Here is a 12,565-nt window from a genome sequence, read left to right on the forward strand (position 1 = left end):
TCGAACTTTTATCGAGCGAACACCGAACCACTCATGAGCAGTTCGGCTCATTTATAGCCGTAATGGTCACTTTACTCATTTTAATATTGTAGTCAATGAACTTCAATTTTTAACAGTATGACCACTGAATTTTACACTTTTTTTTAACATCAGTGGTAACTCAACGCCTCAAAGCGACTGTTGACGGCCTCAAAATAAAAAATTCGAAAAGTTAATGATATTCTAAGAAACTTTAATGCTTGAATATTTTTGTTTTGAGGTCATTTAGGTATTGTTTGGTGTTAAGAGAGAGTGAATTTTTAGAGAGAGAAAGCTCCAAAAATGTGATTTTCGAAAATAAAAAAATATGGTTTTATGGAAAATGACTTTTTGAATAACTTTAATCCTTGAATATTTTTATTTTGAAGTCGTTAACAGTCATTTTGAGGAGTTAGTTAAAGTTGAGTGTCCATTGGCGTTAAAAAGTGTAAAGTTCAGTGGTCATATCGTTAAAAATTGAAGTTCAGTGGCCATAACGTTAAAATTGGTAAAGTTCAGTGGCCATGAGTGTAATTTACCCAGCTTTTTATTACAAAACAAATCATATGGTTGACATCGTTAGCCATTTTGGGTTAACTTTACCAAATTTGACTGATAACAACCTCAAAATGAATATTTCAAGAATTAAAATTGTTTAGTGTCATATTTACTATGAAAACCACATTTTTTATTTTTCAAAATTATTTTTGGAGTTTTCTCTATCTAAACATTAATTTTCTCTCTTTTAAAAAACAACACCTAAATAACCTCAAAACTAAAAAATTAAAGAATTAAAGTTACTTAAAATACTATTTACTTCTTGAAAATCTTCATTTTGAGGTCGTTATCAGCCAAATTTGGCAAAGTCAACCCAAAATAGCTAACGCTGTCAACCACATGGTTTATTTTGTAACACAAAAAAACATATATACCTATCTACAAAAACCTGAAACCACAAGATTTTATTTAAAATTAGTCTTATATTATAAGGTGTTTGACTTTTGTTCTTTTCAATGGTTCAATGTATTACACGATCCGAAATCGACACATAATTTTAATGTTTGAGTTAGCATAATAGGTAATGTGTCATTTTTAGGTTGACACGAAATTGATATGTAATTTTTAAATTAGGTTAGGGTTGACATGCTAACCCAAAATGACACGAATACTTAAAATTATCGTTATATTCTCTCGTGTTTTTTCATGTCACATTTATTAATAATGGTAATACAATTATGATTATACTTGCAAACACGATCCAAACCTCCTATGTTGTTATAAACATATTATATTGACCTTCCAACATGATATTAGCGGATTTTTAAATGGTTAGTGTTAACATAAAATTTTAGAATGATATAAAATATTTAAAAATAGTATTATATTATCCTATATTTTTAAAAAGTCACCATCAAATCTAGACGGATTTTAAATTGACATTTTACAATCATATAGGATATTATTGGATAAATTATATAATAGTCAGGATTTAATAAATCATTTACAATCTTATTCTTTTAAACAAATTTATTAAAATGTCAAATCTGGTGTGAGAAGGTAAATGGCTTTTTCTTAAAAAAAACAAAACAAAACAAAAAGGGAAAATTACACAGAAATTCAACTTTTAAAAACTATTTACAACTATGTCAAGTTATAATTTTAGATTATGTCAAACTAATAAAATCAGTACTTTTACTATATTTTAAGGATTAGAATTTATAAATTAGAAGTCTAGGATATATTTTCTAAGGTTTATGATTTATGAATTGGAGTCTAGAATTTTTAAACTATTATATAGAATCATAATATATTGAAAATAATGACATATTAAGAATTAAGTTTGATGATATGACTTAATTGTAATTTTATAGTTAATTACGATATTTATGTATTTGACCCCAAACAAAAAGGTAAACAATGCCTAAAGCCCAAAACTGGCTGAATGGCTTGGTTAAAGCCCAAAACTGGCTGAATAGCCTCTTTGTACCATACCTAAGATTCCGGTTGTATTTAAGAAAATATTTTTCTAATTTTTCGGTATTTTTAAGACAATATTTTTCAACGAATAAACGATGAAAAACAGTAGAACATTTTCTTTTTAGGGTAAATAATTTATTAGTCCCTTTCTTTTTATCTAATACACTGTTTAGTCCTTCTATTTTCAAAAACATATTATAAGGTCCCTAACTTTTACCAATATTAACCATTTGGTCCTTTTGTCTTGTTTTTTTAGAATTATGATCGTTATATTTTAGTATAAACAGATATATATATATATATAAAATAACAGAGTAACATGGTCAACTTGTATTGTACCTTGGTTATCCTAAAAACTAAGGTATATTCGGTTAAAAATCTAAAAAAAAATAGATAAAAGGACCACAAAGTTAATATTAACAAAAGATAGGAACCTTAAAATGTATTTTTCAAAATAGAGGGACTAAACAGTGTGTTAGGTAAAAACTAGGGAACTAATAAATTATTTACCTTATTTTTACGGGACAATATTTTTCAACAAATAAACGATAAAAGAGTAAACATTTTCTTAAACTCTACTTGATTCATTCTTACTGGATAATATTTTCCAACAAATATCCAACAAAGAAACAAAGAAACGACCTAGATATAAAAAAAAAAAAAAAAAAAAAAACTGAAACAAACATTTCCGAGGAAAAAATAGCAATGTAGTATCTCAAAGAAACTATTTAGAAATATAAATGATGCAACTAAAAGTATATACAAGTTTTCATATTGTGTTCAGAAGATTAACTTCCACATCACATAAATTCAATTCCAATAACCACACAACCATAGAAAACCTTGTTTCAATATTTAGGAATTGATTAATTAATCACTAAATAAAGTGCATAAACCCTCTAAAATTTCTGCATCACAACTGAATTCCCAAGCCCTGCTTGCTCTATCGTTTGACTCGGGTCGGTCAGAACCTTGGGAGGAAATCCCATCAGCTGCAACTGATAATTCTGAGGGCCTCCGGGTCTCGATGCGTTGATGAAATATCGAATGTCGTTCACTGTGTGGTGGTAATTGAAGTGAGCAATCATCCGGGTTCCGTCTGCTAGCCTGAGCTGAATTGAAGTCGATGGCAGTGTTTCGTCCACAATTAGACCCATGGACGGGGTTGGAGAAGCATTCAGAGGGGCGGGATCCGGAGTTGGTTCAGTTGCTGCTGGAGGAGCACTGGTGCTGCCTAGTGTTCTCCCCACTCCTTGGAATGCTGCTGGGCGTTGCTTCTCTGGTTCCTGCAGAAAAAAGAAGCCAGCGAGAATATAGCTATACCTGTTGTCTTTCAAATGTATATTGAAAATACAGTTATTAGAATCGTATGATTCGAAGTTGAGTCGAGTATGCTCTATTTCGAGCCGACTCTATGGGATGAATTGAAATTGATCAGGAATCGGTGGTGAATCATACTAGTCAAGTTGAGTCTGCTCAAGATAACTTGATTCTGCTCGAGATATAGCTATAATAACAGCAGTGTCTTTCAAATGTATATTGAAAACACTCTTATTAGAATCATACGAGTGGAGTAGAGTTTGCTCTATTTTGAGCCGACTCTATGGGATGAATCCAAATTGATCAAGAACCGGTGGTGAATCGTACGAGTCGAGTCTGAGTCTGCTCTATTTCGAGCAGACTCTTTGAGATCAATCAAAATTGATCAGGAATCGATGGTGAATCAGCCGAACCAACGAGTCATCTGATTCCACTGATTCAGGAATAACGTGGGGAAAAAAATCTGAATTAATTATGTATCTGTTTATGTATCTGAACTGAATCTTACGATTCGAGTAGATTCACGAGTCACGATTCACAAAACGAGGATTTCAATCGAATTTCGATTTAACAACTATGATTGAAAACAAGAAATACTAAATGTGTGCATGTGCAAGCAATAACTTTGACAGAAGAAAGAACAACTTACTGGACGCGGTTCATCCCTTCTAATCAAATTGACATGAACTGACGAACTTCTATCTGGAGGCTCAAGCTCCTTAGGACACTCAGACTTTCTGATGCTCTGTAATATAGACATAACAAAACAATATCAACATTATAGATAATAACAGCAACCCGTAATTCAGGCAACAATTGCGCAGGTTATCCAGCTAAGACTGCAAAAGAGTGCAGAAAAACAAATTGGACATATTCTGAAATTTTCACCCATTGGTAGCTAAGACTGCGAGCCTTGGCGCAACGGTAAACGTTGTTGTCGTGTGACCAAGAGGTCACGGGTTCGAGTCTTAGGAGCGGCCTCTTGCCAAATAAATTGGCAGGGGAAGGCTTGCCCCCAGTACACCCTTGTGGTGGGACCCCTCCCCGGACCCTCGCTCAGCGGGGACGCGTAGTGCGACCGGGACGCCCTTTTTTGGTAGCTGGAAAATGTCGAAAATTCCATGGAAACGGTGTGCCAGGCTTTATTTTTATTTTTTATGTAAAAACACCCAAAAAATAACAATTTAGCATCCATAAATCATGAGAGATCCCCACAAACACGCCCTGTCAGTGAATTGTGGATCCGTAACTGACATCAAGCTACAGTGGATGATAAAAAAAACAGATGTCACCCTACCTCCATCAGACCAAGTAGAGATTATATTATACAGACACAAGCAAACAAATCTTTTTATCCCACTGAATGGTATTATTACCTCTAAGAAAGGTGCATTTTCTGGATCATCCATCCTCCTCAAAGGGCCACCATTTACTGTGAAACCATTAAGCCAGAAAATAATATTGTGGACAACATTCTCAGGTTGCTGAGGAGCAGATGGTACAGTTTCTCCTGAGAGTAATCTACCCGTTCCAGTGAAACTTCTAGAGCTTGAAGATGGCCGAAGGCTATCAAGGGGACCTTCAACTGCTCCCAATTGCCTGGCTATGTTAAAAATAGCGTCCACATCCCCCTTTGAATTTGTAGGGTCTTGAACGAGCATACCACTTCAATGACAAATGTAAGCCATCAATGTGTCAGCCTCGTAATAAAAATTAAACACATGAAAGAATAATCAACGCAATCAAAGGAATATAACGTCAGTGATAGAATGGGGAAGAAAATAAACCTCAATAACAATATTGGACACAGATCAGGAACAACAAATGCACTTAACATATTTCATTTATATTTTGGTAAATTGAAGTAATTATTTGATGTTGAATCTAAAAGTGTTATACCTCCATTATGAACACAAAATATGCTTGTGTCATAATACAACAATTCCACTTTTGTCATTCATATTCTGAAATTTATGAACTGAAAAATAGCTAAATATAACACACAAAATAATGGCTTAAAGCCAAATTTGCACCCTAAACCTTTATCCTAGAAGTCAATTACATCCTCAACCTTTCAAAATCATCAATTAAGTCCCTAACCTGTTTCAACTTTATCAACCGGAACCTGCCCAAACGGTAGAGTGACGTTGGTAACAGTCAAAGCATGATCCTATTCCTTACATGCATAGATCAATTCTTCTTTTTATTTGTTTAGACTAATTATAGCATGTGGTGTGTGTATCTAATCAGCAAGATATTCTGAAGAACACATCAAGTTCTAGCCATGGAGAGAAAGGAAAAGGAAGATAACAAAAAAGATTCAAGCTCCAACCAGCTCAAGGAAGCTAAAAGCATATCAGATGACAAATCATGTTGAAAGTATCATAAAGGAGGAGCCAAACAAGAATAAAATGGAAAGACATCACAAAGTTAAAAGCCTTCCTCGCCACCAAGTTCCTCAACCTGGAGATTTAAAAACTGAAGCCCTTGAGCAACTCTGAGACCTCCTAACTCAAATCCAACAACACCCAATGCCTTTCTCTTCTTTCTCTTCAACCTCTCAAAAATCCATTGCCCAAAATTATATGCTTTGACTGATGGAAGATCCAATTGACTTCTAGAATAAAGGTTACTGTCCAAATTAGGCTTTAAGCCAAAAATAATTGTCTTTTTCTGAGTCAGAAGAATTGCCCTAGTCAGAGGGGTTTTCATTTTCAGTTAATGCAGGTTATGCCACCTAACACAAAAAGAGGAAAGATTTCTGCGTTCTTTCATCATTAAGAGAGAAAAGGCAACTTCTCATGGAACTGACTAAACTATGAATATTTACACAGATTTTCTTGCATAAAGAGCACAAATAAAGTTTCAGAAAGAAAAAAAAAATCAAAATTTGGTTGTTAATCGGTTATAAAATACATTATACAAGAAATAAGAATAAATTTATGTTGCTGTGTACAAAGCTTAATATAATTCCAAGAATGAAGAGAAAGTTAGCAACACAACGCTACTTGCTTCTCTAGTAGTACTGCTATGTTCTTAGCATCATAGCATTTAAAGCAAATTCCAGTGAGATGTTCATTGGACGCATGATCACCCAGATCCTTTAACATTGAAATCATAGACGGAAACAGGGAAATGTTATTGCTGAAAAAATATAGCTAGGAAACAATGATGAAACTGAAACTGAAACAAAACACAAAAACACTAATAAAGAAAAGTTCATCGCAACATTTCTGCTAGAACCGTTTCCATGATCAAGAATATGTAGAACGGCCACAAATTCCCCCAAACGTTAATTACATTTTTTTCACAAACCAAACAGTAGACCTAAAAGCAACTCCCTTCACTACCCATTAACTTCTTCCACACTACCTTTTTCGCTCAAACTGCAATTACAGGTTAACTAGCCCGAATTTCACCTTAGTTAAGCTTAAGCCCCTTCTTAAAAACATAATAATTTTCATATAGCTTCCCAAATTCTCATATAAAACAAACAGTAAAGAACTTCACCAACGTCAATCAGATGAAATCCTGACTTGTATTCCCTCTATTCTAAAAGCAATTGATCAATGAAATGAAATCCTAAACTTATGAACATGAATAGATGAACAATCGGCTTTCAATTACACAACAACATCTCGAAATCAAAAACCTAATTAAGCAAATAAACAGAATTCAAGTAAAAAATCAAAAGCATGAAATAACCTCTTTTCTCCACCAGTGTAGTACTCTGGAGGAGAATCATCATCGTCGCTATCAGAGTCAGGACCTGAACGCCTGTTCAGATCTGAGAGTGTACGGATACCTCCGCCGCGACTACTGGATGGCTTCGCCGGTTTCTTATCACGAGATGTCATTGGATGGAGCTCTTGGATTGGAAAAGTAGAGCTTCAACGCGATGATGATGATGATAATAATGATGAGACTTCTCTGTATAAAACGGTGTGGTTTTTTTTTCTTTCCTTGTTTAGAAATTCATGAACGAGCACAATAATATCAGACTATTTGTAGAAGTGCGTTGTTGAATTTATTCGTATCTGACGGTTGAAATCTGATTAAGAGTTCTTATCTGACGGTTAAGTTATTTTGGATTAAATGATTATAATAAATATTTACTTAATGTAATTATTGAAGACCACTTTAAAAATGACTTTTATTAATCTATTTTTTAATTTCCTTTTTATCCACTAAAATACGAGCTGAATGAATGATAACCTTTCATATCTATATATCTACTATTGTTTAGTAGCAAGGGTAGGATCGGAGATTCTTCAACAAGATCGAATATCTAAAAAGAAAAGATCTAAAATTGGATTGAACCGTTGATTCTTCTTATAGGGACGAACTGAATTATACCATTGATTTAATTAAGTACAATTCTAAAGATTTTCAAATTCCTAATATTACTGAGTAAATATGTTAGAGGTTATAGAACTGGACCGAATATCCGGAAAAAAAGATCCAGAACCGGATTGAACCGTTGGCTTTTTCTGTAGGACCGAACCGAATTATACCGTTGACTTTATTAGATACAATTCTGGAGATTTTCAAATCTTCGAATTGTACCGAACTGTACTCGCCCCTAAGTAAGGGTGCTACTCCGAAAAGTGGGGATCCGAACTAACATGGGTAGGAAATCACCGAATTATTTCGAGTGGGATGGGAGTGGGGAACATTTTACCTCCGATGGCTAAATTTGAATGTGGGTGGGTACTATCCTAAACCGTGGGGATCACTGAGAATACCCTCGTGGGGATCCCCGAAAATCTCTATGAGATCCCAAAACTATATATTAGAAATTATATAGTTTATATAAATATTACAAAACATATCCTAATTTATTAAATATTATTATATTAGAAAAACAAAACTTAAAAGCATCTTCAACTGTCTCTTAGAGCATATCTAAAAGACTCTTAGTTGACTCTCTAAAATAATATAAACAATTGACTCTTAGTGATTTAAAGAGTGACTAAGTCATGTCATCTTTAATAATACTTTTCATATTCGCTCTTTATTTATTACTTTATCATTAAAATTATTAATTATTGTTACCAATAGTTAGAGAAGAGACACTTCTTATTTCTAAACAAAAAAATAAAATACGAAAGTCATTGAGAGTGAAGAGAGCCTCTCTATTAATAGAAAGAATGAAGAGACTTAGCTCTACTTAGTAAAGAGCTTTTTGAAGTAAAATTAGAGGTTTGAGCCATTTTAGAGGTTTTGACTAATCAAACCTCTAATAGCGGTCTTTGGTGAAGAGATATTTGAAAGAGTTTGTTGGATTGAAAAAGCTCATTTTAAGAGCCTTTTCAATTAACTTATTGTTCCACCTCTTTTGGATGACATTTTTACATCTAATTACTACTCTTAAATCCCAAATAAATGCTTTACCATATCCTTATTTGTCATTTACACAAACAACTATTAGCAATTAGCTAATTTTTACCAAAAAAGTTTATAACCAAAAAAGTAATCAACTAACAGCTAATATAATTAGCGGGAGAAAATCTGTTGTCCCCATTTTGGTGTCTCATTCTATGTCCCTCTCACAAAAAGTGACCCCTTTTAATTAAAATAATATATTTTATGAGCCAAGTGGACCCACATGATTAAAAAGATCCACTTTTTGTGAGAGTTAAAAAGATCCACTTTTTGTGAGAGGGACATGGAAGGGGACACCGAAATGGGGACAGCAGATTTTCTCCCTTAATTAGCTATCAGCTAACAGCTATTTGCCAAACAATGCCGGAGTAATTTCAGAGTTCACTAAAAGGCTATTGAAGTTGATTAGCTATCAGCTATTTGCCAAACAATGCTTGAGTAATTTCAGAGTTCACTAAAAGGCTATTGAAGTTGATTTTTTTAGTCTCTTTCTTCAAATTTTAACTTAAGAGTCAAACTAAGATGTAATTGAACTCTGATGACTAGTGGAGAATTTCCGATTAACTTCCGTCCCTGTGGGTTCGACGGGGGGAAGCTCCGATGCCAAAGTCAGTATAGAATAAGGAGGAATAAACTGAATTGACAAAGTAGGGTTACTAAGCTTGTGTGAATGTGTACCTTGATAGCTTGAGATGCAAGCTATATATAGTCATGAAGTTGTAACCTTTAGTAACTAGAAAGTCTCCATTAATGCTTCATTAATGGCGGTTACTGGTTTCCTTTAAGTATGTCCGTTAGCTCATTAATAGCTCATTAATGGCCTTTATTGCGGAATCGGCTCAGCTGCTCCGCTGGCGGATCGAGGGGTTATGGCGGATCTCCACATAGGTTTGACTATGGATCTCACGTGGCGAAGTCAAGGTGATCCGCCTGTCGGATCCCCTTGCTTGATACGCCATGGCATTCCGCTATCAGGTGATCAATACACGGCCGTTTTGGGCAAATATCTTCCTTGATCCTTTGGTAAATATCTCAATGTTACCAGAAGCTCCCCTAAAGTTCCTTTAAAGTCCTTTAGGGCTTTTGAGCTTCTTCGCGCGCCGTCATGATGACTTGTATTGATGGTCACTCTGTTCGATGCCAATCGGTGGGTGACACGTGTCATAGGCGCGCCGCTCGATGGAAGAGAAAACGCCTTCTTCTTTCCTCTCCTTCTCTTTCTACTTCATTTGCATTCCTCTTCCATCTTTCTTCGGGTTTTTTCCAGAATTTTCCTGGAGTTTCAGAATCCTCAAAGCCTTAACTCCCATGTAAGTGAATCTTTTCATTCTGTTTTTCTGAATGTTTAGGAGTCCTTCTTCATCCTTTGAGTCTACATTCGAACTTTTTAATTTGACCACTTCTTCCGAAACCGTAGTTAGCTGGACTTCTTCTTCTTCGGAAAATTCTGATTCTTCTGAGGGTACTATCAGTTGCGACTTAGCTGAGTTGTGTAACTCGGCGCGTAATAGCAATCGAACTCGTTTAGGTAGGATTCAGAACCTTCCCATCGCCGTTTCTCGAGTTATTCCGACAATAGGTTCTAGGCAGTTTTCTGGGATGGAGGCTTCTTCTTCAGCTCCATCCAGGAAAAAGGCGCCACGTGCGGAGTCCACTCCGTTTCGTATGAGCGTCGCGGATCTAGCGAATCTGGCGGATCACTTTTCGTGGATTAAGAATTATGAGACCGAGTTGGCGGCTGCTCATCAGCGACCCGTCTGTCCGCCTAGTGGATATTTGACTGTGTACAGTTGTCATGTAGAAAGAGGGTTTAGGCTTCCTCTTCCTAAGATGATGGCGGATATCTTAGCTTACTTTGACATCACTTTCAGCCAGCTACATCCAAATGGCTGGTTAGATCTGGCTCTGGATTGTTATTTGGCCTCGAACTTAGGGATAGTATGTAACCCTCGTGTCTTTCGGTCTCTCCATAAACCAACGAAGCGAAAGGCCGAATCCTTCCTCACTTTCGCAAAATTCAAAACTTATTCGCCCTTCTGCGGTAAGATGCCAAATGTCCATCTTTGGGACGAAAGATTTTTCTTTGTAAAGATAGGAGAGGGCGAATCTCTAGGATTTCCGTCGGTTTGGAATGCCAAACCTTTGCATATGGCTAGAGACATGCGTATATTGACGGACAGTGACGAGGAAGTGGCGGATATCCTGAAAAGTATCAGGGCAGATGCGTGGACATACGCCGACGCCTTGGACTTTATGATGAATGACATTCCCTTGATCCGCCGGGAAGGAGACAAGATCTCTTACGTGAAGTTTACACAACTTGATGAAGGTAAATTTGTTTTTCCTTGAACCTTGATTATTCTATTATTCCCTTGTCAAGGTTTTATCTGAGGCAAGTCGCGCCCTTGTAGAGATGCGCAAAAAGAAGAAGGAGGAGGCGGCTCAAGCAGCTAAAAAAGACAAGCAGGTAGCGGATCCCCTCAAGAACTCTGGGAAGCGTCCTGCGGTTGACGTTATGGATCTTCCTCTAACCAAGAAGAAGAAACCCGGGACTCTGGGTAGTGGGAAGTTAATGGCGGATGCCATTGGGGCTGAAAAGCCAATGGGGGAACGTGAAAACGTATTCCTCTTGTTGCAGTCTCTTTTTCTTTGCTTGAATCCTAATCATTTGCTTTCTACTTTCTACTTAGGTGGCGAAACCCGACCTAGGAAACTATTGGCTTACTAGATTTAGACGAAAAGGGTCTGTGAACGAAGAGTCTGTCATCAATGATGTTAATGAGGCCCTTGGTCAACTTGCTGAGGCGCAAGATGATCAGAGTGTGTCCTCCAGATCCGCCCATGCAATGATGGGAAAAAGGGAACTTCTTTTGGTGAGTTTGCCCTTCTTTAATTTTTGTGTTTACACAGATGAAAGTGTGTTGATGTGTGCTCCTTTTTTATAGGCATATACACACATGCGTTCCTTGGAAGCGGAGGTGTTGCAAGGGGTAGCGGATAAGGCAACTATTTAGAGGCTGGAGAAAGAAGTTGCTGTGGCTAATACAAATGTCGCCTCTACTATTGCTCTGAATGCAAGCAAAGACGCTGAGATTCGCCGTCTGAAGAAGAAGATAGAGGAGGATGCTAAGCATCATGAGGATGCTTTAGGTGAGGCAGAGATCCTGGCGGGAGAGCGTGCATATTATTACGGAGAGTGGATCATGGAGTATGTCCGGCTTGCTCATCTTGAGATTGATTTCAATGATCCAGAGTATGTTGTTCCGGATGTTGATGTTGTCTTTAAATATCACAAGATCCCAAACGTTCATGACTGCATCCGTGATCACATCCAAAAGGTGATGAGTGGATCTGTCGAAGAAACCAAGCCTGTCGTTGATCTCGAATCCGAAGATATTGGTGAAGCATCCTTGAAGGCGGATGACAAGACTGATGGCAAGGCAGATGACAATAGCCATGAGTTGACTGAGAGCATTGTTCCGCTAGGAGGAGCCCCTTCTGCAGAGGGCGCATCTATTGTGCAAGATGCGGGGGAAAATGTTCTTGTTTGATATTTTAAATGTAATTTGCGTACAATTTAACTTAATCCCTTTTTGAACAACCGCTGGTTTTTACTTTTCTGCTTTATATGTTTTAGCAAGTAAAACTTGTGGGTTTTAGGATTTTAATGTTTGATCCGAAGTAGGCGCCTGGCCATACTCAGGAGTGTGAGCCTTTGCGAAGGCTTGAAGCTTTTTATTCCTTTTGAAGAAATTAAGCTGCCTTAGGCGATCGATTAGCTTCATATCTTTGAGGTGAATCGATCCGCCACTAGGACTTTGAACTCTTCTTTGGAAAGAGTGTACAAGAGTGTAAAGATCTCACG

The 12,565-nt window shown here is 36.5% G+C and overlaps 1 protein-coding gene across 1 annotated transcript; it reads right to left on the minus strand.

The window, feature by feature from the left end:
• Nucleotides 1–2,703: 2,703 nt before the first annotated feature.
• LOC136232538 (plant UBX domain-containing protein 4-like) lies at nucleotides 2,704–7,301 on the minus strand. The gene is made up of 4 exons (XM_066021757.1): nucleotides 7,021–7,301; nucleotides 4,692–4,980; nucleotides 3,965–4,060; nucleotides 2,704–3,281 (listed from the first exon to the last, which is right to left on the minus strand). Exons 1-4 carry the CDS (start codon nucleotides 7,170–7,172, stop codon nucleotides 2,895–2,897), a joined length of 924 nt encoding a protein of 307 aa, XP_065877829.1. The 5' UTR covers nucleotides 7,173–7,301; the 3' UTR covers nucleotides 2,704–2,894.
• Between the last annotated feature and the right edge of the window lie 5,264 nt (nucleotides 7,302–12,565).

This window comes from Euphorbia lathyris, chromosome 6, assembly GCF_963576675.1.
Source record: "Euphorbia lathyris chromosome 6, ddEupLath1.1, whole genome shotgun sequence".
In the NCBI taxonomy this organism is placed as follows: domain Eukaryota; kingdom Viridiplantae; phylum Streptophyta; class Magnoliopsida; order Malpighiales; family Euphorbiaceae; genus Euphorbia; species Euphorbia lathyris.

What these genes read in the sequence shown, in the direction of transcription:
- LOC136232538 (XM_066021757.1), bottom strand. Translation starts at nt 7,172, where the DNA reads ATGACATCTCGTGATAAGAAACCGGCGAAGCCATCCAGTAGTCGCGGC. An exon ending in AAAATGCACCTTTCTTAGAG is followed by an intron (nt 4,061 to 4,691) that starts GTAATAATACCA and finishes TCTATATTACAG; the next exon opens with AGCATCAGAAAGTCTGAGTG. An exon ending in GAAGGGATGAACCGCGTCCA is followed by an intron (nt 3,282 to 3,964) that starts GTAAGTTGTTCT and finishes TTTTTTCTGCAG; the next exon opens with GAACCAGAGAAGCAACGCCC.